The 24821-nt window shown below is 35.6% G+C and overlaps 2 protein-coding genes across 2 annotated transcripts; both read right to left on the minus strand.

The window, feature by feature from the left end:
* Positions 1 to 912: 912 nt before the first annotated feature.
* LOC121328105 (OX-2 membrane glycoprotein-like) lies at positions 913 to 5519 on the minus strand. Its single transcript, XM_041272597.1, has 5 exons — positions 5405 to 5519; positions 4926 to 5258; positions 3713 to 4012; positions 2847 to 2960; positions 913 to 1435 (listed from the first exon to the last, which is right to left on the minus strand). The coding sequence occupies exons 1-5, from the start codon at positions 5466 to 5468 to the stop codon at positions 1386 to 1388; spliced, it is 861 nt and encodes a 286-aa protein (XP_041128531.1). The 5' UTR covers positions 5469 to 5519; the 3' UTR covers positions 913 to 1385.
* A 7519-nt stretch (positions 5520 to 13038) lies between these two features.
* On the minus strand, positions 13039 to 19212 carry LOC121327541. Its single transcript, XM_041271614.1, has 6 exons — positions 19161 to 19212; positions 17693 to 18040; positions 16493 to 16534; positions 14864 to 14905; positions 13856 to 13975; positions 13039 to 13398 (listed from the first exon to the last, which is right to left on the minus strand). Exons 1-6 carry the CDS (start codon positions 19210 to 19212, stop codon positions 13289 to 13291), a joined length of 714 nt encoding a protein of 237 aa, XP_041127548.1. The 3' UTR covers positions 13039 to 13288.
* Between the last annotated feature and the right edge of the window lie 5609 nt (positions 19213 to 24821).

The raw sequence follows: 24821 nt of genomic DNA on the forward strand, positions 1-24821 counted from the left end.
CTGAGTTTCAGTGTTTAAAAATAAAATATCAAACAGAACGAAATTTCAATACCATTTGTAATTCAGTAATATGAGAGAATTGGTCATGGGTCTGAATACTTTGCAAGCCACTGTATATATTTTTCTCTCATGTCCCCTTCCAGGTCTCCACAGTATCCCAACCCTTGGGTGTGTATTAAATTCTCATATCACACACTACCGCATGCATTATTTTCTCTCTCTAAATCTATTAAAAAAATTACCACAAATAACATATGCCTAACTAAATTTAAAAGCATGAAAACAATGAGCAATTTTAGTTTCTTTCTACAAGACACTGCTGTTATAGGTAATGTACTGTACCAAAACACAATTTTGTGATGTGACATTTGTATACTCTTAAACTCTTCTTCATATAGATAATTGTCCACTCTTCAGAGTTATGCAAAATATTTTGTTAATCAAGAATCCCACAAGTCCAGTGATGTTCCAGGGGCCAGTTTTTCAAAATGTTATCTGGATCAAGTGATCAGGATTTTGTAATCCTAGATTTTGTGATCAAGATTCCTTTAACAAAAAATTGAATTTCATAATCATAATCATAATTATTTGCAATGTGGATAGAAGTAATCCAGCAGTGACATTTTCTGAAAAAAACTAATCAAAATAAATGTGGAACACAAAATATCAGAAAACAAAATCCAGATCACTGTTTTCCAGATTTAAAGTTTTGAAAAAACAGCCTCAGATGTTATCTATCTATCTATCTATCTATCTATCTATCTATCTATCTATCTATCTATCTATCTATCTATCTATCTATCTATCTATCTATCTATCTATCTATCTATCTATAAATATAGTAAAACATAACATCAAAGGTCCACACTTTAGGGGTAAAGATTTATTAATAATTAATACAAACAAACAACATTAACAAAAATATATAAATAATTGTATTTACAAGGATTTTCAAAATACTATGCTTTTAAGAATACCTAGCTTAATATGGTGTAGTGCAAGCATTATCACAGAACAATATCTTATTGATATGTTTCACAGTATAGTACAAAACATAATTACAGTATTTGCAAAATGAACACATACAAAATATAATATTTTATAGTTGAAAAAAATCATTTAGTGGTGGCTGAAGAGGTAGATCACTTTTATAATTTTGGAATCTCGTCGTAAATTGTTTTCTTCACTGTTGCAGTCCTTAAACTGGGCATAAGCCGTAGTACTCCATGGGTGTTAATGAATGAATGCTTTCTCTGCCAGGTTGATAAACACTGCCAAATCTCTTCAGTTGTGCCGAAAATACAAGACATCATTCTCCAATGCTGACCATTTGACACCTTCCATACGTACACATGTCTTTGAAAACAAAACAAGCAACCACAGGCTTAAACAGGAGAACACTCTCCCGCATTGAGCTTTTCTTCCAAAGGGCCTGCTGGGAGAAACAAAATCCGAATAATCATTTCAACATTCCACTTATAAGATGGTGACAAATAATATAAACTACAATCCACTACAAGCCAACCTCTCTAACTATAAAGTGTGATGATTTCTTGATTAAAAAAAGGAAATAAAAAAAATGTCCTGCAGTGTTTTCAAAAAATGCATGCCTTTGCTGTATCACAGCAATATTTTTCAGAAAATGTTGGCTTGTTTTGTTGTTTTTAAATCAACTGGGAAATACAGTTTTCAACATCAACTCTGTAGTGTTTGCTAGGAGAAAGAGAATATCTCTTATAAGCATCGTCGTGTATCCAAAACACGTTCCCTTCTGCAACATCGCTGCTGCTATGACTGAAACTGGTGGTGTGTTATGGGAACACAAAACAATTCATGTTGCAGGAGGAGCATGATCTGGATACACTGCAAAGTTTATAAGAGAAATTCTGTTTCTCTTGGGCACGTTAAAGAGTAAAAGTTGAGCGATGTATACCCAGTAGTTTTTGCAAATGTTTTTTTGTGCAATACTGCAGGTTGTTGTAAACAAGCATTGGAATTCAAGGCAGTTATTTTCTTTTACCATAGGAACCCAATTATTCAAAGTGATATTTCTAGAAGAATTAGAGCTGGAAACAATGTGTGAAACACTGTTATTATGCTGTTAAGTTGGACAAAATGGTCGTACATCTAGAATAACACAACTTAAAAGATTTACATTCTGTTCTGTTTCTAAAGCCATTTTCCTTTCACCAGTTTTAGTATTGTTTCCACTCGCCAAGCATTTTTCAATTTAAGTTTTTATTTAATTTGTTAGTTCAGTGTCAGATTTATGTTATATGAACTCTCAATGCAGTTATTTCAGTGTATTGTAGGATATACCTTTCTACTGTTTGTTAGCTATCAAGGAGAGAGTCAGGAAAAGCTGGCAGGGCCTTCTGCATCTGAACCCTTGATATCAGTAATATAAGACTGAACTTATGATCAGATGATGTCAGTTGTATATTAAGTAGCACACAATGATTTTAAGTCATAATTGCATCCACTGTGCTCTGCATAAAGGCAACGGTACTACAATGAAAGGATCGTGTAAAAATGGCTTCTAAAATGCTACGAAATGTTATGTGTAAACTGCAACATATCTATCTCTCATCTATCATTGTTTGAGTTATAAAAAAAAAAACCCTGTGACTAGTTTGGATATGTTACTGTACATGTCCTCTAGTAATAAAAAAAAATAATACACTGGGCAGTTCCAGATCAGCCATAACAAATGTATAGCAAAATCTGTATGTCCGTGGATATTAATAAACACTGAGATATAAAAAATATCTTCCACACACATTGTACTTCACACCTTCACATATAAACTAACTGTGTATCAACTGGGTCATAGTAAGTTAACCTACCTTTGGTTTTCTTTTTTTTTATGATTACAAAACAAGCAGCTGTCCCGATAATCAACAGAGCTGCGATACAGGGGATCACCAAAGCGACGGCACCAGGACTATGCACATTTGTTACTGCAAATAAAAAAAAATAGTCATGTTAGAATTTTTGTTAAAATATCAATTTCAAATCATCTAAATGAAATGCCTCCTCTTCAAGGTACTAAGAAAAAATACTAACATTGATAATATTGTACTGCATTGACTTCAATTGTAGCAATCTGGGTAAAAATGGCACAAGGTTTTGTTTTATTATGTTGCTCTGCAAAAGACAATAGTTAAAGTTGAAAACCTCATATCAGGAAATCGCCAACTTAATCCTGTGGTAAGAACTGTCCTAATTTTAACACCGGCAATTAGATATGTGAAAAAATAAAATAAATAAATACTAGGAAAATACCAAAATCTTCTCATAGTTGTTTACATTTGAAAATGAAAAAAAGACACTGGCATGACAACATTGTCTGGAAAGCACCATTATTTCCAAACTGCTATGGCAACAACAGAATGTAATCATCTCCCTGTTGGAGCTTATCTACTTGTGCATGGGGAGTCCTCTTGCCAAGAGATATACATTCCCATGAGTCACTATTTAAAGAGCTGCTGCAAAAAACAACAAAACCACTGACCATATGGTGCAAAACAACACACACCACAGAGCAAAAACACCACATACAGTGGTAAGGATTTCTATTTTAATTGGTGATTTGATTTTTTAACCTAGGATAGAGTGCCACCTGGAGGTCACTAAATATGACCAGCAGAACGTCTAATTCAAATGTTTAACACCTCCACATAAAGTATACAGTACAAACATAATTACTTACATGTTATCTTGCCTTCTCTAATAGTGATGTTTTTCTCAATATCCTGTTCCAGTGTTGGGTGGCTTACAAAGCAGCTGACTTCTTCAGCAGGGAAGCTTGACAGATGCAGTGTAAGGTTGCTGGTGACTGTCACGATTCCATTGCCATTACGATCTACGCTGCTTTGCACTACATTCGAAGAGACACTTTCTGATGCGTTCCATCTGATCTTAGGGGCTGGTTTCCCGGTGGCCGAGCAGCTGACCGCTACTTTATTTTCAGACTCAGTGGAGAATTTTTCAATATTTATCTCAGAAATACCTGTTAAAAAAAAAAAAAAAAAAAAAAAAAAAAAATATGATTCATTGGGTATTCATTGGAATTTCCTCACTCTGCCAGGGGTGCTTTTTGAATACAGGCACCCAGACTTCCAATTGCTGCTGCCGCGCTGTACTGTATTATTTCAGTTTCACTTTTGTGTTCATTGAAATAAACACAATAAAAACAAACTCACGTGTTTTTTAAAATAAATAATAATAAATAAATAAAACTTGCCCCAGTTTTTTCACGGGGAACATTGTTCACGTCATATACTTATTACAATACAATACACAATGATTTGCCTACACTGAAAATGCTGTAAGATCCTGAGTTATAAGGGAACGTTAACAGGTGGTTCCAAACTACGAAGAATAACACATTCAGGCACTGATGTTAATATACAGTTATATACATACTTAAATACAAAATATATGTTCACTTACATTTTTCATAGAAACTAAGATAAAGCAGAACCACATTTTACATTATAATTACTGTTTATATACTGTACACATTTTGGAACTTCCACATTTTTTTTACCTGATTTCGTAATCTCCCTTGGTAGTAATTACCATTTTACAGTAATGTGCGGATTCTCGTTACTAGAATGTTAGCATCAAATGGAATTGCTTCTGTAGTGCAATCACATGTCAACAAACAACAAACTTTTTAATTAAAAAAAAAAAAAAAAAAAAATCCTAAAAATAAAAGCCAATGATCATAACAGTTATGCTTTCTTTCTGGTGTATTTTTTAAAATGATATATTTATTACACTGATCGTGTAACGTATTTCTTGTTATTATACCACCATAAATAAACAGAATGTAGCCAAGAAAGGCAAAGTGCACGTGGTTTCCTGACAATGAAAGCCCCTCTGGGTTAAAACCAGTTCAATAGTAATTATATTCTTACCAAGAACAGTAAAACAGAATCTTTCAGTAATTGATCCTTGTGGGTATGTGTTGAACAAACACTTATAACACCCTTCATCCTCCGGTTGAACGTTATGAATAGTTATCGATGATTCATTTAATCCTATCAACGAGAAATTCACTCGCTGGTCGTAAGGTTCCAGGACTTTTGCTCCAAATGTAACGCTGTAGGTAGCCATGTTCTCCAAAGTTTTGTCCTTCTGCTTCTGCCAAGTAACTTGTTTCACTTTTGGATCTGACAGACTGCATCCGAAGGTGAAGTCTTTATTTAAAACAGCCGTGAATCCATCTGATTGAACTGTCACTGCAGTACCTGAGCCAAAACAAACGCGACAGTAAGAAACAATTTCATTCAATATAGCAATACTACTAGTAAAACAGATGTAAAATAGTAAAATAAAAGTCAGACAATAATTTAACATAGCAAGACTAATATTACAACTTTAATAAGTCACTTACCAGTACATTCAGCCAACACAACGAGCATAAGCAGGGTGAAATACCCCACCGAAACATCCATCATTCCAGAGCAGTAAATATTCACTGATGGTTAAAGCTAGCCTGAGATGTTCGACCGTCAGAAGCTCAATAACAGTGATACTGAAAGTTTACACCGCTCAGGATTCTTATAAGCATACAAGGGACTTATCTGTGGAGTTTCCGCACAGCTTTACAGTAACAGAAATGTGTGTATTCCGTGAGTAGGCACGGTGCGTGTGTAGGGTATTTGACAAACGTTTCGATCATCTGTCTTTCTATTGGAGACAGTGAGAAAGACTTATACTGGAAACCTTTGTCAAATAATTTTACTTTATTTTATTATGTCAGAAGTATTGTTGTTATGTCGACTTACACAAAAAAATAAAAAGACTCAATAATCAAACAAACAGCAAGTTTACAAATGTTTCTTTTTCCTTTTGACCTTTTGCTAAGACGTTGGAAAACCATATATATATATATATTATATTATATATATATGATATATATATATATATATATATATATAGTGTATATATATACACCACACACAACGCTGTGGAAACGTCCTGATAATTGATTTGTAATCAATTATTCTACCTTTTTAAGTACCTAAAATTTTCGTTTTTCTTATATTTAAATACAGGAATGATCTATTTGCTAATTTTTGCGATAACATATTAAACATAATTATTAATATGTTGAGGTATTTATATTAAACAAATGCTACTATATTGAGATATTTAATCATTAAAAAATATATGTTGCTCAATATATATTCTTACGTTACTGTAACTTGTTTATATTATATCTCTGGAACAGGACATTTCAAATAGCTAAACTGTTTTTAAGTTCTGAAACCGCTTTAAGTGAATGTGAGATATGGCTTGCCTGCCAACCAGCGGGAGACACGCAATAAGGATCACGTGACTTGAAACGTCATTCGAAAGCTCTATACTGGAAAATAGATGTGATAATAAATCAAGTCTTAACAAATAACTCTTTTTTATCCTGTCAACTGCGGTGGTTTTCAGTACCGAGGTATCCTTATTGTCATCTGGGACATCCTTATTATATCCTCTATAACATGTATTTGGTCATTTTGTTATTATGTATATCTGTCATGAAACTAAATATCACACAGATTTCCAGGAAGAGACCTGATAAAAAAAAAAAAAAAAATACATATAAATAATAATAATAAAAGCTGTGTTTCCCCTTAGCGTTTCACATGTTGTTAGTGTTATGTTTCAAGTTCCCATTTTTCTACTGCAATTAGCCTTGGGGGGATGCCGCCTTTTTGTAAACTTACGATAAAGGAACCAACAGCTACCAATAAATTCTTCATTGATTACCACGTAAGTCCACGAAATTGGAGATGGGAATTTGGATATTTACCACCTTCAGAACACTGTATTAGTAAAGGTCAATCTGTAATGTTTAAAATCACATATCAATTATATATTATATTCAGAATAAGAGGTGGTCCTTAAGCTTGATCCCTGATCCTTAGTCATGTAGAATGTAGTAGTTATGTCAGTAACATCCTGTACATCCCCACCATGGTTTTAAATTCACAATTAAAACAATCAGTATGAAACAGTTGATGACCATGACAGAGGGATGGATGAAAGGACAGACAGACACCTTTGTATAGCCGCTGAATCTGATCATTGTACTAAACCAGTATTACGTACCTAGTCATGTAACAGAACTTAAGCTACATAAGAACTGGATAAGTGGTGTGACGTACATACGTACAACAGCCCCCACTGTTTTCTTGCCTTATATTCCCCAAATTGGGATTTTGGTTAACATTTTACAGGAAACACTTGATAAAATGGGAAACAGAGTAACTCAGTTATTGCCAGTACAAGAACAGTGCCAGTCAGTTCTCCCTGGAAAGCCCATGTATGGTAACACCTGTCAAGATGATTACACCTGCGTTTCCAATATTACCCCCTTAAGTGGTACAGGTACTTCAAATTCAAGCAATACTGTTGATAAAGGGTTTTGAGAAACAGATATTACAGTTGCAATTTACTCCTGTACTCCTCGTGGACTACATAACTTCAGACTGCCAGACTGAAGTGAAAACAAGGGACATTTTTGCTGTGAGAGTATGATAAACAATCATCTAAGCAGAAACAACTACACAGATCAGGCGAGGTTTCAGGTGATGATACTATTAAAGTATCTGAGATTAATTCCCTCAATTTGTAGAGGTCTATATTGAAAGCAAGATACAGTATAACATATACCCTTAAGTCACAGTTTTTAAAATTACATTTTTAGACATTCTGTTTGTTTATGTGAATTATATGGGTTACTAGAAGTTGCCCTGCAAAGTCTTACATATGGATTACAAAGTTTAACATACCATACAGTACATACATGGCACACTTACAGTATAAAAGATGTGTGTATGTATTCTTTGCACATTTGATTTGAAAGAATGCTGTGTCATTTTTCTAGGTCAAAGATGCCTGTAGGGGAGTAATTGCATAGAACCATTCCTGTACCTGTTTGTTGCTACTCTGTACTACAATTATTCACTGAGTTATATGCTTTAAAGCATTTTGAGTTTATGAGCTATTAAGTTTATAGAAATAAAGTAAATGTATTAAACTGCAGGTACATGTAGCTGAAAACCAAACTGTGGGTGGTGTGACAAAAGGGACATGGCTCCAGCTTACCGGTTGATCATGGCGAACCCACCTTTCCACCTAACCTTTATTGTACTACCTTGTAAATACCTGTCCCCCTTTCTTAATTACACCAGCTGAGCTGGCTCCAGCTTATCGGTTGATCAGGGCGAACCCACCTTTCCACCTAACCTTTATTGTACTACCTTGTAAATACTTGACTTTCTTTGTTACACCAACTGAGTTGACTCTAGCTTATTGATTGAAAGGGAAACCACCCTGTCTCTCTGTAAAGGTATAATAACTGTGTGCTAACTCTGTATGAGAGAACACTGCTCGGGCTTCCTAACACTGATGTGTTGAGCTTTATATCTCTGAATACCTGATGCAGTTGACTCTTTTAGTTGCGGACCTGAAAAGTTCCACGACATGCCTTCTACTGGCCATCCATTCACATTGTTTACATTACTTTTACACTGACTAGAAAAGCCTTTCTCACCATTAAACAGATCATTACTGTGTATTTTCATTGAAAAGAGTTAACAGGAACACATCATTATCATGTATTTAATTATTAAGTGTTTCTAGTGCAATATATTCATCGCTATACTTCATAAGAAATTTGGTTAGAAATGAACTGACCTAATCGCCACAATACTTTTTGCTTATCTTTCTTCAATACAGACAGTCTAAAGTACAAGTCTCAGCAGATTTCTCTGTGTGGCTGTGAACTTTCAATGAGCCAAGATAGCCAATCCCTAAATAAATAAGCACAGAAGGACAAATATCTGAAAAGGTGAACTGTCAGCTGTCTGTTTTTTTTTACTTCTGTATTCCTATATATTTTCATATGTGTTTTCATCCAGATTTGTACAAGCTGTTCATCTGATTCCAGTCACATTAGTGTAAACATGATTTTTCTAGGGTGTGTATGTGTTTGTCTGTGTGTAGTCACCATAGTGTATGTATGTAATATAACATATACATTAGTTTTGCCCCTGCACTGCTCACCCATCTTTCTTTTGCAGAGTTCCAGTCAAACCTAGTGGTCCCATTACCGGTGAATCATCCCCAGGACACTGCCAAGGGGGGTGCAAGGGATGCAAGAACACCCGGGCCCAGCCTTTGGTGGGGTGGTGGTGGTGCCCCGAGTCCATTTCATCTGATTTTCTGAGCCCACTCTAATATCTAGACATATATATATATATATATATATATATATATATATATATATATATATATATATATATATATATATATGTGTGTGTGTGTGTGTGTGTGTGTGTGTGTGTGCCATCTACTCCACTAGGATTAGAAGGAAGAAAAATATAGAAAACCCACAAATTCCCAAATCACAGCTGACAGCTGTCTATCTGGAGGTGGGATGCAGGACAAGCGCTCTGGCAGTAGGTCAGTGTTACGGTAATGTGATTGCTCTGCTGGGAGATTCAATACTAAGGTATAATTTTGAGAGCCCGAAAAGACCGAATAGAACTGGACAATGTGATTTGGCGAAACCGTTCCACCTTCCTGCCGTGGAGTGTGTTCTGCTTGTTCGGTCGAACAGCACGGTCTGCTCAAGGAGTTCCAGGTACAACTAATGTCAAGTTTTGCATCATTTTTAATTTTTTGGATTGAGACATCAAAAATAGATTAACATTATGTAGATGTTTTATTTAACATCATGTAATCAAAGAAACTACGGAACGATATCGCGAAAGCCATAATAATATTAATAATATAATAATACATTGATTTGTTAGGTGTGTTCATTGAATTATTAACATTCTTTGGATTAACATTTCGTTGGATGATGATCTGTTTGCTGTTTCCCCAGAGCTGAGATCCACTTAACCAGTTCAACCAGTCCTTCCTGGGCAAACTCTAAAACAACTTCGGTCAACGGTATTTACCACTCCAAACATCTCTGCTCCAGCAACATCACCAGATCCCTTGTCTTTTCCCTGTCGCCCAGCACAACAACTGGCTCACTCTCCTGTCCACCGCAGCTCCTGCCTGGCCACTCGTTCCTCCACAACTCATGATATCAGTGACTGGACAATCCCCAGGCTCCAGCATTATCTTCATAGCAACACCATCACATTCAAATCTACAGCACATAAGGAGAATTTGTTTAATTTATTTCTCTTCAATTTGCAGCACCCTTCCTGTTGCAGGTGGTATAATGACAGCACAGATCATCACTTTCCAGCTCACCCCCAGTGTTGCCAAGTCTCACGACAAAACAAGCCCAACCCATGTAAGTATGGGTCTTTATACAAATTCCAATCCATGACTCTCAAAAAACAAGCTTATTATAAACACACTTGACAACACCTCACCCCTCACCCACTGCATCTCCACAAAGCGCGTTTACATCTGTAAAATACCGAAGACGGAACCTCCACAGCACCTGTCAATCAAAGGCTCATTCAGCAGTTCCTGAGCATTCGGATTCAGACTGTTTCACAGTCAGGAGCGGCTGCTCCTGCAATCCATCCCAGACTTTCAGCGTCCACCACTGTCATCCAACAAGCCCCCCCCCCCCCCCCCCCCGTACCTCCAACCGTAACCTTTCATGTTACCTCCCCTCTCACTGCAGGCCCCCACAGTGACTTCCCTGGCCAGTATGGGCATCCAGCAGGCCCCATAGTGGTCCCTTTTGTGGTCCCTCTGCCTTTCCAGCTGATTGGTTGTCTCTGTACATCTCTGCACTTTATTTTGCGACCCTACACTTCTCTGTGAAATGTTTTTCTTCTTTCGGTTCATCAGCAGTTCTGAGCATTTGGATCCAGATTGTATTTATAATAAAATATTTTTTTTTATTATAAATACACAAAGAAAGGGCACAAGGGCCAAAACAAAGCAATTTAAACACAAAAAGCAAAACTAACAAAAATAATAATGTCCAGGCTGGGCAATGCCTTCACTGGATTTATCAAAGTTCAAAAAAATCACACACCAAAAACCCACCAAACTGCTTCCTCAGCTCCCTCCTTCCAAATGAAAAGCAGAGGCCTCCTTTTATGTCAGGTGGCTGGGCACTGATTGATCGTCCTGAACACAATGAACCAAGGCAGGTAGGGGAATTTAACCCCATCCCTGCCAATTTCTAAAGAGCAGAGCTGTGCTCTGCCACAAACCCATAAATATCACTAATCCTAAAAGGGCTTCAACGATCAGAATCTCTTTCTCCCACTGCTCACCTACCCATCACCATCAACATACTCTCTCAGTGCATCTCATTCATCCACTCCGGCTACTCCTCCCAGTTTTAAATAAAACCTTAGACACCCTTTTTCTCCTAGCCTTTTTTGGGTTCCTTAGGTGCTCAGAGTTTACATTGCACTGAAATAAATTCAACCCCCTAGATTCACCCCTGTATCTCCGACTAAGCAATCACCTCATCTGATACCTTTTCCTTCCTGCTCAAAAGATGTAAAATTGACCAGGAAGAAAAGGGTAACCAAATCTCTTTGTTTAAATTAAACTCCCATGTTAGCCCATACGACCTCCTTCTCTCTTATATCCAACTCCGCCTTTCTCAGGGTGTGTCACCCTCAGACCTGCTTTTATTAATGAAAATGGAACAATCGTCACCCGACATTGGTTCTTCTTTCACCTTCGCTAGATTCTTTCCAGGTCCGGATTCACAGCTAAGCAGTTCTCCGGTCATTCCTTCAGAGTCGGAGCAGCTTCTTCAGCTTGTCTCCACCGAGTTCCAGACTCCTTTATCAAACGGTTAGGTTGTCGGTCCTCCAGTGCTTCCCAAGTTTACATTAGAACAAATATTACAGACCCTAAAAATGCTTTTACAAAAATGTGCTCTTAAGCGTTAGTAGCCTACCCGGAGGAAGGGCAATCGGACCAGCCATGGATTCCTAGAGGTTTATTTTCCAAAAGTGGGTTTTGTTTTCCTCTCCTGCACGCTGATGATCATTTGTTAAAGGTTGGCAAAACCATCAAGTGGGCTATATTCAATATTAATCGTGGCATTGAGGGTCTTTTTGGGGGTCTCTGCCTTGTTCAGTCGTCCAGGCAGCGAGCCCTCAAACCAAATTAGGTTTGATGCCAAATTAATGTGTCTATACAACATACTTCTCTGTAAAATTGCATACTCTGCATTCTCCACAATAAATATTTGTACTAAAACATTTTAAACAAAGCTTATCTTAATAATCTACATTTTGCATTTGCATTTCTGTCATGTTGGCTGTTACTGTTTAGATTTGTGCTAATATATTTATGAAATTAAATAGGTATAAACTTTGTGTGATTATATTGTGATGCTGTTTGCACATATTTAGTCAAAATGTTTACTAAGCGACCATCCGCTTATACAGTATTTTGTGTCATAATTGTACTAAATCCAGTGTCACTTACAGTCCTGCAACAGATACACTGAAGTGCACTCTATCCACCATGGTAAACAGACTCGCAGCTGTAGTTCCCTTCGTCAGTAACTTGAGAATGTGACGTGAAGAAACGGTCTACTTTCAACTCAGTTTTGAATTCCTATTTTCCTGCCATTTCAAGTGTTATTTGCTTCAGTGTGATTATACCGTAAAGCAACCCAACACTCATTACCGTTTGTGTTCCTTATTTTCCAGATTTCAGCAATGATTTCTCTCCATGATAGATTGATGCAGTTTATTCTATGACAGGTCTCACCACCACAGTATTAAAAAGCCTGTGGTAGGAAATAAAGTACACTGCACAACTATGACTGGGTGCATAAGTGGATGCTGGATAGGTTCCATACACGCGTCATACTAGCTGATATTATGCTTACAAGTTTTACAATGAGGAACTTCAATCAGTCATAGTATTGCCTCAAAACAAAGTAATATCATTGTAATTGACATTACACTATGTCCAGTATGACAGTATTTTACAGCAATGTACAGTAACTGCACCAATGAAGACACTAAGCAAGACTTTGTTTACTTGTTTAATTTGTAACAGGTTTTACTTTAGTATGTAGAAAAACAACAACAATGTCTCTAATAGAAAAGTAATCACAATGTTTTTCATTTGAATGCACTTGTTCTGCACAAAGTTGACAGGCTTGTTTAAGGTTTGTGGTAAATAAAAAGTACATGGATTTTCAAGAGTTCATCATTACAAGTTCCAATACCCATCAAATAGATATTGTGGGTTTTATTTTTGCTCAGTTATTTGTAACTCCAAACTGAACCTTTTAAGTTTTCAAAAATCTTCATTAAGAAGTTTTTCTAGCAATTCGGCCCATATTTTCATAAATGGAGTCTGGATTGTTCTTAGCCTGACTTCTTCCAGGACGTGTGTTCATGTTGGTGTAAATGTTTTCCTCTGTAACAGAGCAATTGGTCATGGCATGATTAAATGGTTAAACATGTGACAGTAAAATTAGTAGCAATGTTTATATTATATTATTATTATTATTATTATTATTATTATTATTATTATTATATTATTATTATTATTACACACGGTACTTAATGTCACTTTTAAACTCAACTTTAACAGTCTCTGGTAAAATGTTAAAACGCACACTGAGAAAGAGTACTGATAACACCAGTTATTCTGCCGTGGAGTTGAAAAATGTGCACAATGAATACAGTGATATTTGGCTCCCTCTGCTGGTGTCTTTTGAGAAGAGGACAAATAGGGTTAAGATGTAATTATGGTGCTGCTACCTATAATTAAAATGTAATTCTACTGTGTGTTATTGAAACACGTGGAATGAAGATGGTAAAATAAACATAGTGTACTATCAGCGCTTATTAAGAATGAATCTTTTACAAACCTCTGAGTTCCCCATTGTTCTTCCAGTATTTCATTTTAATTAGAATTGCAGCTGAAATAATCAACACTACAACCGGTGCTACCGTAATTATTGCAATTTGTGAATCATTCCAAAACGTACCTTAAAAAAAAAAAAAAAAAAAAAAAAAAAACAAAAAAAAAAAAAAACATAAATAAATAAAACAAGTATGGTACAAAAATGAACATTGTTTGCAAAAATAAGGTGAGGGAATTGCTTTTGATCTAATTAGCTGTAACTCCTTTAAAGAGTGATTTCATAAAAAAACATAGCGTTATACGTCACCATGTGTTGCTACAACTGTTTAAATAACTTACCTGTAATTTTATTTTCATTGTTAACATCCTGACAACTTTTTACACTTCAACTTTAATGTATGTTTCAAAACTCTTTCCAAAACGTCTTCTGTAGTGCACTGGGTGTGAGATTTATCCACTTAATCACTGCAGACAGACGACTAAGAAAACAAAACCATAGCGTGCTCTGGCTGTTCCATACAACATCATGGATCGTTATTGCTGTGTTACCTGTTTGACAATGTGGGCAATAATCATTACACTCTCAGTGCACTAGTGCGAACATTTAGAAAAGAGCTTTGAAGCAGAAAAAATACAAGCATGTTATTTAAACAGTTTTAACAACACGTGGGGACGTGTAACGCTATCTTTTTTTGGAACACCGTTACTTACTCTTTCACATAACACGGTTTAGTACTTACAGAGTATAAAATACATATACTGTTACCCTATTCATGCTAGGAGTCTATATTTTGCTACACATCACAAGTTTTGTCTTTCAACTAATGGCAAAAAAAACGTCTTTCAGTTTCATTAAGTGTCTGCACTACCTAATATTCAAATCTCTGTGCTTTCAGTCCTGTTTTGAGTAATCGTGTGGCACTTTGATCTGATTATGTTATTTGTTCATCTGATCATGCAAATTAAATGTACTAGCACTCCTTCTGTTTAAACAATTTTAAAGAAATCTTACTATTGTTTCTGAGGCTGGAGATTGAGCTGTTGTTTTCTGTTCCTGCAGAACACAGAAAAATGGTTGAGTTTTGAAAGGTATCTGTCCTTGTAGCATCTGAACAAAACATATTGTAAAACAATTAGGGTTTGTCTGCATGTGTTTGGTATACATGCACATTGAGCACATTAATACATGCTAAAACATTGGGATTTCAGGCTTTACCATTTTTCCTTAGTTGTTACTATCACATTGAAATATGTATGCCTTAGTGTTTTAAATGACTTAATTCTCCTTTGAATATAAATTAATAATGAAAAGTTCAATATTGTACATTAGGGCCCATGCCATGCAATAGAACTGGGCCCTCAAAGTCAGCTTCGAATTGAATGAGAATTTAATATTCACATTAAATACCCACACACAATGCAGCTGATCTCAATAAACTATGTCCTTTAAGTTGTGATGACATTCTATCCCACGGTGAGTATAATTTCTGACTTTGCTTGAATTTGGTTGCATACTTTTAATTGTTACAAGATATTATTGTGCATATTATTTTAGAAGATTAGCAATGCAAGAAAACATTGGGACTATTCTAAAGATCTACTATTGGTGGATCTTGAAAACACTGCTTAACCCCCCCCCCCCCCAAAAAAAGTGCAAACTTGTTCCAGACAGCAGAAGGTCAATATAGTTAAAATTACTGTCATGAATGCATTTTGAGCACACAAGGGGAATCTGTTAGCTTTATTGAAAATGAGCAATGACTGATTATATTCTCAGGTTGGGAGTTTGCAGTCAACACAGAAGTGAATATGAATTGAGCAGGTGGGATTGGTTCATGTATTTGCCCAAACTTTCCTTTTGAAAAAAAAAAATACTTGAATCACATTTTTGTTTTCACAATAATTATTTCTAATGTGCCATCTGTGAAATGTATTTATTTCATTTTTGTATTAGAAGCTTGACAATGACATAGGTTAATACAAGTTCTGTGGACACAGGTGCAGTGAGCACGCATTTCTCTGTGCATTCAGATGTTCTTCAATAGCTTAATATGTGGTTTCAATAGTGTAGGAGGTCTGTTTGTTTGGTATCTTATAAATATTGCGAAAACAAAAATTTGGTTCAAGTCTTTTTGTAAATATTGTGGTTTCTTTTTTTTTTTTTTTTTTTTTTTTTTTTTTTACTCTTGCATACTTACTGAAACATATAGACACCCTCCACAATCAATTAAGTATACATGGTAACACTACATCAAGTGCTTCTAATTACTGTGTGTTTACATAGTAGTATTTACATAGTAGTTACTTGTGTACTTACACACAATTAGATTGTTGTTATGCATAGTTACAGTGTACTTAACGTGTCAATCTTTTTGCACAATATATGTAAATACACAATTGTAGCAGAAAAGGGTTAATGTTAACTTCAGAGTTAATGATAGGGTTAGGATTAGGGTTATATCATGCCATATTAAGTACATTGTAATTATGCATAATAACATTTTAAATATGTGTAAGTACACATGTATTTATTATGTAACTACTATGTAAATATACTGTAATTAGAGACACTTAATATAAAGTGTTACCATATAAATAACTTATATATAAATATAAATAAATAACCATATAAAGAGCTTACCACTGGTTCCATGTGTTTGGTTGGTTGTGCCGCTCCCTGTTTCTGCATTAAACAGAAAAAAGGGGCTCCATCAGTGACAAGCATTGTTCAATGACTTGCATACAAATTTTTCCAGGCCAGACTCAACATTAGAGTGTCAGTGTCTCATCTAATTATTTTTGGGTCAAAGACCTACCTGTAAAATGATTCCATTTTTTTCTGAGGGCTGACACCCAAATCTCATTTAATTTGCAGTTGGATGCTTAATGGACCAATTTCTGTCTTTAGTTTAAAACAGTCTGTTCTCAGTCTAATACAAGTGTAAATAAATAGGAGTGCATTTTAAATGGCTTTCAGCTCTGTCTCAGTGAAACCAGTTATACGTTTGCTGTTTGTTTCTGTTGCTCTCTGTAGTGGGTTCCTAAGTGTGTCAGTGCTATGTCTCTGATGCACGTACGTGACTAAAGAAAGGTACAGTGTATTAGGAGCGATCAATTCCATAGAAAGCAAATTAGGAAATTTGTTGTAATCTAATCATATTACGATCAATTTAATGATTTTGTGAAAATGGTGGATGTCACTGTTTAATTTATAGAAATAGATTATTCTATAGTGCTTTAAAAAACTTGAAAAGACCATGAACAAAGAGAAATAAATATGTAAATAAATAAACCTAGTATAGAAGTAAAATAGGAACTTTTTAATGGTGATATTAAAATGACATTCAGTTCTGTTTTGCCTTTCAACAAGAGACAGAGCTGGGGGGAATATTTAAGTAATGATAACAAGCCTTAGGTAACATAAGTCAGAATCTTTACATATAACCAGGCAGATAAAAGCAGTTTTTCAAAGTCATTAACACTAGTTCAAATTCTACAATGAATAACAAATAACAACTGCAGACTACTTACAGGCCCCAAGCTTGGTAATTTTATTGTATGCATTTTTTTTATTTCTGGATTTGTTTTTGCAAATGGCAGTTTGGAGTAAATAGCCTGCAGAATATAACCCTATATGATATAAATAGATTCCTCATATAATTTAATACATTATTAAATCTATTTAAGGAACAATTGTTTGCAACAACAAACAATCAGGTTAAAAATAATACCATCAGTGCTTGATCGTATCGCCCACAAGCACCCACATTGAGCCACAGTTAAATGCATGTCTTAGTCACCTACAAGACGTAAAAAAAGAAACAATCGAAAACCCACTCACCTTCATCTTGTACATTGAGAACAAAAGTGAGTGTGTCCTCATTTCCATCACGATCGGTCACTGTACATGTATAATTTCCAGCATCACTCAGCTGGATGCTCTGAATCTCAAGGGAGCCATTGTTATAGATTGTTGTCCGTTTTTCATTAAATACTTTCTTTGAAGGCTCCAGAGAGTCTTGTTTTTTTGGCAAAAAGGCCAATTTCCTGGATCTGTTGAATGTGAAATGTTTCCATTGCACATCTTGTGCATTTACTGTGTTGCCAACCTCATTGCAACTCAGCAAAACACTTTGATTAGTAAAGACAGAGAGACCTGTGTTTGTTTCTGAGCCTGCCTTCAGAAAAACTGTAAAGAAAGAAACATCATATAATTAATGAAAGGTTGGCTATTTTTCAGATGAACAAAATTGTGTAAATAATATAACGTGTTAATATAAACTTTACAAGATTTAAAAGATCAGCTATGATGCTGAGGCACATATTAAGCATCAATTAGACTTGAATTATTACACAATTAAAGTTCAAAAGTCATTGCTAATAACTCTACTACTGGATGTACTTAGCATTAAAAAAAGCCCTCAAAATTTAAAATAGAGTAGTTTGCTAGTTTTCAGATAACACTAGAAAAGATAATCTTGCAAATTAAACTACAATGTTAATTGTTAAAGAATCCACAATCAATTAGACAGATAAGGGTTTGGATATTCATATGCTTAAAGTTAAATTCAGCTGTGAGTTTTAAAGTATTTTGTACTGTAGTAAAGGATCTGATTTGAATATGTATTATTATTATTATTATTATTATTATTATTATTATTATTATTATTATTATTATTATTATTATTTATTTTATTTATATCAAAATAGATTCAATTTTATTAAAGTAGATCGGTTGTTCATCTTTTTTTCTAATACAAAACATGAGTATTTAAACATAAATTATTTCGACGTATAATGTAAAAATACAATTATTGTCATTTTATAAAGTTTTATATATATATATAATATATATATAAATATATAAAATATATACTATATATATATTATATATATATATATCTATATTATATATATATATATGGGAGATATATATACCTAATATTATTATAAAAATATTCTGTGACCTCCATGCTGTGACACACCACAGGGATTTGGATATAAAACAAAATTGAACAAATTCTTATTTTACAATTAGTATGGACAAATAGGTAAGGTATTTAAAGTACCATCATGTCAAAGCTTTATCTTCATTTTACTCACAAGAAAAAACTAAATAGAAGAAATTGGCAAATTGAAGAATCTTTCATCTGATTGTCGCCTACACAGTTCTGTACGAAGTATCGATTTTATAGTGTGAGATTCACTTCCACTTATTTTCATTGCTGTATATGCATGGGGTACTAGTGTGAAACATATATTATATTAATATTTAGAATATATATATATATATATATTCTGAATCTTACCTGGAAGCCCCAAGAACTGCAGAGTAATACAGAGAAAGTTTCCAAACAGCATTGTAGGACCATCAGCATGTAAAAATGACCCAAAGGTTCCAGCCGTGCTTGTCTTGTAAAAGCTTTTATTTCAATGTGTGGGCTGTAGGAAGGAAGCTAACAGTGCAGCACATTTTCAATAAAGGGCTTTGTATAGAAGGAATAGACCAATACCTACACATCATTGGATTCAGCTTTTAGAATAAACATTCATTACTCAAAATCATTTCTGTTATCGGTAGACAATAAAAACAACGTGGCCACCAAAATTAAAAACAGAACTTCAGATTTCAAGTTCTAGCTGATGAGCAGTAATACATTTTTTTAAAACAACGCAAGTATTGAAGACAAACTGTAAGAAACAACAACAAATCTACAATAATTGAATACGTGACCCCAGAGAAAATTACAATTCCTTGCACTATGAAGCATTATTAATGCAGCGGTCATTACCTGCTAGAACACGGACCACAGCGACAAGGATAAGTTCGGCTGAATTAAATTTAAGTAACCATTTGAGCCACTTTCAAGATTCATATGTCCCATTAGCCTTTGGAGGGCTGGCAAAACTTGCACTTCAAAACAATGAATCTTGATAATTATAAAGCATATAAAAAAGCAAACCACATTAAACCACCTTGGGCCATTAAAGGTGCTTCAGCCAAACCATACATTGTTGATGAAATAATTGATTGATATGGCCACTAGTTTTTCAACAGTAATAATGAAAAAATATGTTCAGCACCAAGAAATACAAAACACAAAAAGGAAATAACTTGTATTTGTGTTTAATACAGCATCTGTTAACTCCTTACTCCTTCTTACCTTGTATAATCAGCATTATAATTCCAAAGCGGATTACACTGAGAAAAAAAAAAAAAAAATAGGATTAGTCCCAGTTAAGTATTGGGAATAGTTTTTATTCCAATATTAATACTCTTTGACCTACAAATCCATATATTTTTTAAAGTTACATACCGGTAATTGAATGTCTTTGAATTTTGGCACAGAGTAAAGACATCAGTGGCTTGAACCACTTCCTCTTATTGAATGTAGACACCAGGGCTGAAATGTCATTTCTATTTGTCTAATACTGTATAACATTACTTTGTTGTTTGAGGTGCATGCAAGGTTCCTCAATGTAGGTCAAGTTGACTGTATTGTATGTGGCAGAATCTGATTGAAAGAATTACAACACAAAGTTTTTTAACTTTAACTGTGTGTTGTATACTGTGGTAGCAGTTTAATGTAGCAATGGCTTATTAATAATGGTCTTTTTATTTGAACTGTATCACAACCACGCTGGGTTTTCTTCACTATATATATAGTGCCTATAGAAAGTCTACACGCCCTTTCAAAATTTTTACCTTTTGTTGCCTTATAGCCTGGAATTAAAATGCATTAAAATAGTCTTTTTTTCATTTATCTACACATCCTACCCCACAACTTCCAAGTGAAAAAGAAAATTTTACAAATTTGTAGAAAATGAATTAAAAATAAAAGCTGAAATAGCTTGATTGGATAAGTGTCCACCCACCTTAATAGCAATCCTAAATTAGCTCAGGTGTAACCAATCGCCTTCAAAATCACACACCAAGTTATGTGGCCTCCACCTGTGATTCACATGATTTCAGGATAAATTCAGCAGTTCCTGTAGGTTCCCTCATCTGAGTAGTGCATTTCAAAGCAAAGACTCAACCATGAACACCAAGGCACTTTCAAAAGAACTCCGGGACAAAGTTGTTGAAAGGCACAGATCAGGGGATGGGTATAAAAAAATATATCAAAGGCCTTGAATATCCTTTGGAGCACGGTCAAGACGATTATTAAGAAGTGGAAGGTGTATGGCACCACCAAGACCCTGTCTAGATCAGGCTGTCCCTCCAAACTGGATGACCAAGCAAGAAGGAGACTGATCAGTGAGGCTACCAAGAGACCAATGGAAACTTTGCAAGAGCTACAGACTTTTATGGCAGAGACTGGTCAAATTGTGCATGTGACAACAATATCCCAATCACTCCACAAATCTGGCCTGTATGGTAGGGTGGCAAGAAGGAAGCCATTACTGAAGAAACCCCATCTTGAATCCTGTTTGAATTATGCAAAGAAAACCACTTTGGAGATTCTGTAGCCCTGTGGCAAAAAGGTTTTTGGTCCGACAAAACTAAAATTGAACTTCTTGGCCTAAATGCAAAGCATTATGTTTGGTGTGTGCAACACAAACCCAACACAGCACATCACTCAAAGAACACCATCCCTACTGTAAAGCATGGTGGTGGCAGCATCATATTATGGGGATGTTTCTCATTGGCAGGGACTGGGGCACTTGTCAGGATAGAAGGGAAAATGAATGGAGCAAATTACAGAGAATTCCTTGAGGAAAACCTGCTGCCTTCAACAAGAAAGCTGAAACTGGGACAGAAGTTCAGCTTTCAGCATGACAACGACCCAAAGCACACAGCCAAAGCTACACTGGAGTGGCTAAGGAACAAAAAGGTAAATTTCCTTGAATGAACCAGTCAGAGCCCCGACCTAAATCCAATCGAAAATTTATGGCATGACTTGACGATTGCTGTCCATCAGTGCTCCTCAAGGAACTTGACAGAGCTTGAACAGTTTTGTAAAGAAGAATGGTCAAATATTGTCAAATCTAGGTGTGCAAAGTTGGTAGAAACCTATCCCAACAGACTCACAGCTGTAATTGCTGCCAAAAGTGCTTCCACCAAGTATTAACTCAGGGAGGTGGGGACTTATCCAATTATGCTCTTTCAGTTTTGAATTTTTAAAATATAATTTTTTTCTCAATAAAACGTTTTTCCTCTTAACAGTGTGGAGTATGCTGTGTAGATAAGTGGAAATAAATCCTCATTTGAATGTATGAAACTGTGAGGCACTGACACAACAAAATGTTAAAAAAAAGTTCAAGGGGGTGTAGACTACTCCATATTGATAAAGTTAAAAAATGCATATAGATTATCAGATAAGTAAGATTTACAGAGAAAAACGGATTAACCTCAGTTGCATATTGTTGTATTCAACCCCTTTGGTATTACAGCCCTAAATCAACTCAGGTGCGAATGATTTGTTTGAAAGGTCACAAAATTAGTGAAATGGTTTCATCCTCTGTGTACTGCAAAGTTCTGTGTCTGAGATGAGAGTCAATGTTCACACATCAACAATAAGCCGGTCCCTACACAAAGCTGGCCTGTATGGATGGGTGGCAAGAAAGAAGCCATTACTCAAAAAGCCTACTTTTAAAGCACGTATTGAGTTTGCAAAAAGTATGCAGATGATACTTCAGACATGTGGAACAAGGTTTTGTGGTCAGACAAGACAAAAATTTAATTTTTCAGTCTAAATTACAAGCGTTACATCTGGCGCAAGCCCAACAGTGCACATCACCCAGTCAACACCATCCCAACTGTCAAGCATGGTGGTGACAGCATCATGTTATGGGGATTCTTCTCTTCGGCAGGGACAGGACAGCTTATCAGGATAGAAGGGAGAATGGATGGTGCAAAGTACAGATGAATCTTTGAGGAAAACCTGTTTGAGTCAGCCAAGACTGGCACTAGGGGAGGAAATTCGCATTTTAGAATTACAATGACCCGAAGCACAAAGCCAAAGCCACACTGGAGTGGTTGAACAAGAAGATAATTAATGTTCTGGAGTCGCCCAGTCAAAGTCCTGGCTTGAATCGAATCGATTCCCAACAAACTTACCAGAACTGGAGCAATTTTCCTGTGAAGAATGGGCATTACACCAACTTATTGTACAAAGCCATTAGAGACCTATCCAAAAAGTCTCAAAAGACTCATTTTGCAATTGGTGCAAAAGATGCTTCTACTAAGTACTGATTTAAGGGGCTGAATACTTATTCAACCAGTAAATTTCATTTTGTACATTTTCTTTGCAAGTTTTGCAGACATTTACCCTCCTCCTCATAAAACAGTCTTTAGTTTAACCACTACAGCTTTGAATAAAAAAAGTTTGTTTGAAAAACTGCCTAAAATGATTTGTAATTTAACAATACGTGACATTATTGGTAGGGGGTGAATACTTCTGCAAACCTCTGTGTGTGTATATATATATATATATATATAGTGTGTGTATATACACACACACACACACAACACAATGAAAATAACAAGTGAATTACACCAGCATATGGTCTTCCTACAGGATCTAAGACTATGCTTATGTATTGTAGAGCTGCAAATCTGCCCTTTGAAAGCACAATAAGATCAGTGTTCAAAAACGGTAAGATTCAACCATCAATCTTCATTGTCTCTCCATATTTGAACACGTTGATCATTAATGAACAGAAGAAATCTTGATTCATCATGAACAAAACAAGTGTGCAGTTCTGGTGATCAAGAGAGTAACACCGTGTAAAATTTTTTAACATTTTTTTGGTTCCTGGGTAGTAAGTGTTATTTCCTAATTGCTTATGCCTCAAAAGTATAGAAAATGGCTATTATAAGAACATAAGAACATAAAAAAGTTTACAAACGAGAGGAGGCCATTCGGCCCATTATTCCCCACAAACTTTGCTTTTGTGACCAGGACAGTGATATTTTGAAATGTACCTATTTTCCAGAACATTCCAGATAGTTCAGTGCTGAGTAAACTTGGAGTAACTTCTAGAACTTTCTAGAACTTTCCAGTAATATAAATAGTAGTATAAATACAGGGGCCTTAAGCCAACCAGTTCAGTTTAGTTCCAGCTGCCTAAATGGATACATATCTGCTTTTTTCTGAGATGGCATCAAGAGGCTGCGATGGTGGCATTCCTGATGCGTCTCCAAGGCGGTTTTACCAAGTTTCCCTGCTATCTTTGCCTTTGGGACAGCAGGGACACCAAGGCGCACTACCACAGGTGGGACTGGCCACAGTGGACCGAGTTCTCTGTGGGGAGGAACAACGTCAAGTGGAAGCCACTGATGGACCCCCGGAAGGTGCTGATGCCACCACTGCACATCAAATTGGGCCTTATGAAACAATTTGTCAGAGCTCTAGATAAGGAGTCGGCAGCCTTCAAGTACCTTCAGGACTTCTTCCCTAAGCTGTCTGAGGCAAAGGTCAAAGCCGGTGTCTTCGTCGGACCACAGATAAATCTTTTGGAATTCGTGGAAAAATTGTGTTGCATTTGGAATTATGCAACTTGAAATTATGGTATGAGTTAGTTTCGTATTAATAATCGTTAGAAAAGTATTTATGTGTACATTAGTTGCATCTGCATATATAATCAGTAAATCGTCCATAAAGACTCAATATTTAATGCTCAATCTACTTCATATATTTTGATTTTTTATTTGAAAAACAGTTAAGTGAACCACAGATTGAATGGCAAAAAAGGTACGTCTCAGCTCACCCCCCCACCCCCCCCCCCCCCCCCCCCCCCCGTTAGTGCCCCCCCCCCCCCCCGTTTACCCCCCACACACTTTGACATAGGTGCTATGGATTTTTATCTTACAAAGTTGGACAAGGACCTCAGAAAAGATGGGGTTAATAGGACACCGTTAATGTGTTTTATTTAAAAGCTAGAGCCCCAACAATAAATAACAATACACTTTGATCTTTAAAAAACTAAAAAATTTCAAGACTGACCTGATGAAATTAACTGAAATG

The sequence above is a fragment of the Polyodon spathula genome, chromosome 15 (genome assembly GCF_017654505.1).
Source record: "Polyodon spathula isolate WHYD16114869_AA chromosome 15, ASM1765450v1, whole genome shotgun sequence".
NCBI classification, from domain to species: Eukaryota; Metazoa; Chordata; class Actinopteri; order Acipenseriformes; family Polyodontidae; genus Polyodon; species Polyodon spathula.

Coding starts and splice junctions, on each gene's coding strand:
- LOC121328105 (XM_041272597.1), bottom strand. CDS start 5,468: ATGATGGATGTTTCGGTGGGGTATTTCACCCTGCTTATGCTCGTTGTG. Junction 5,259..5,404: donor TGTGTTGGCTGAATGTACTG/GTAAGTGACTTA, acceptor GTTTTGGCTCAG/GTACTGCAGTGACAGTTCAA. Junction 1,436..2,846: donor AAAAAAAAAGAAAACCAAAG/GTAGGTTAACTT, acceptor TGTTTCTCCCAG/CAGGCCCTTTGGAAGAAAAG.
- LOC121327541 (XM_041271614.1), bottom strand. CDS start 19,212: ATGCTGTTTGGAAACTTTCTCTGTATTACTCTGCAGTTCTTGGGGCTT. Junction 16,535..17,692: donor TCTCAATGTACAAGATGAAG/GTGAGTGGGTTT, acceptor TGTTTAATGCAG/AAACAGGGAGCGGCACAACC. Junction 13,399..13,855: donor GAACAATGGGGAACTCAGAG/GTTTGTAAAAGA, acceptor GCTCTGTTACAG/AGGAAAACATTTACACCAAC.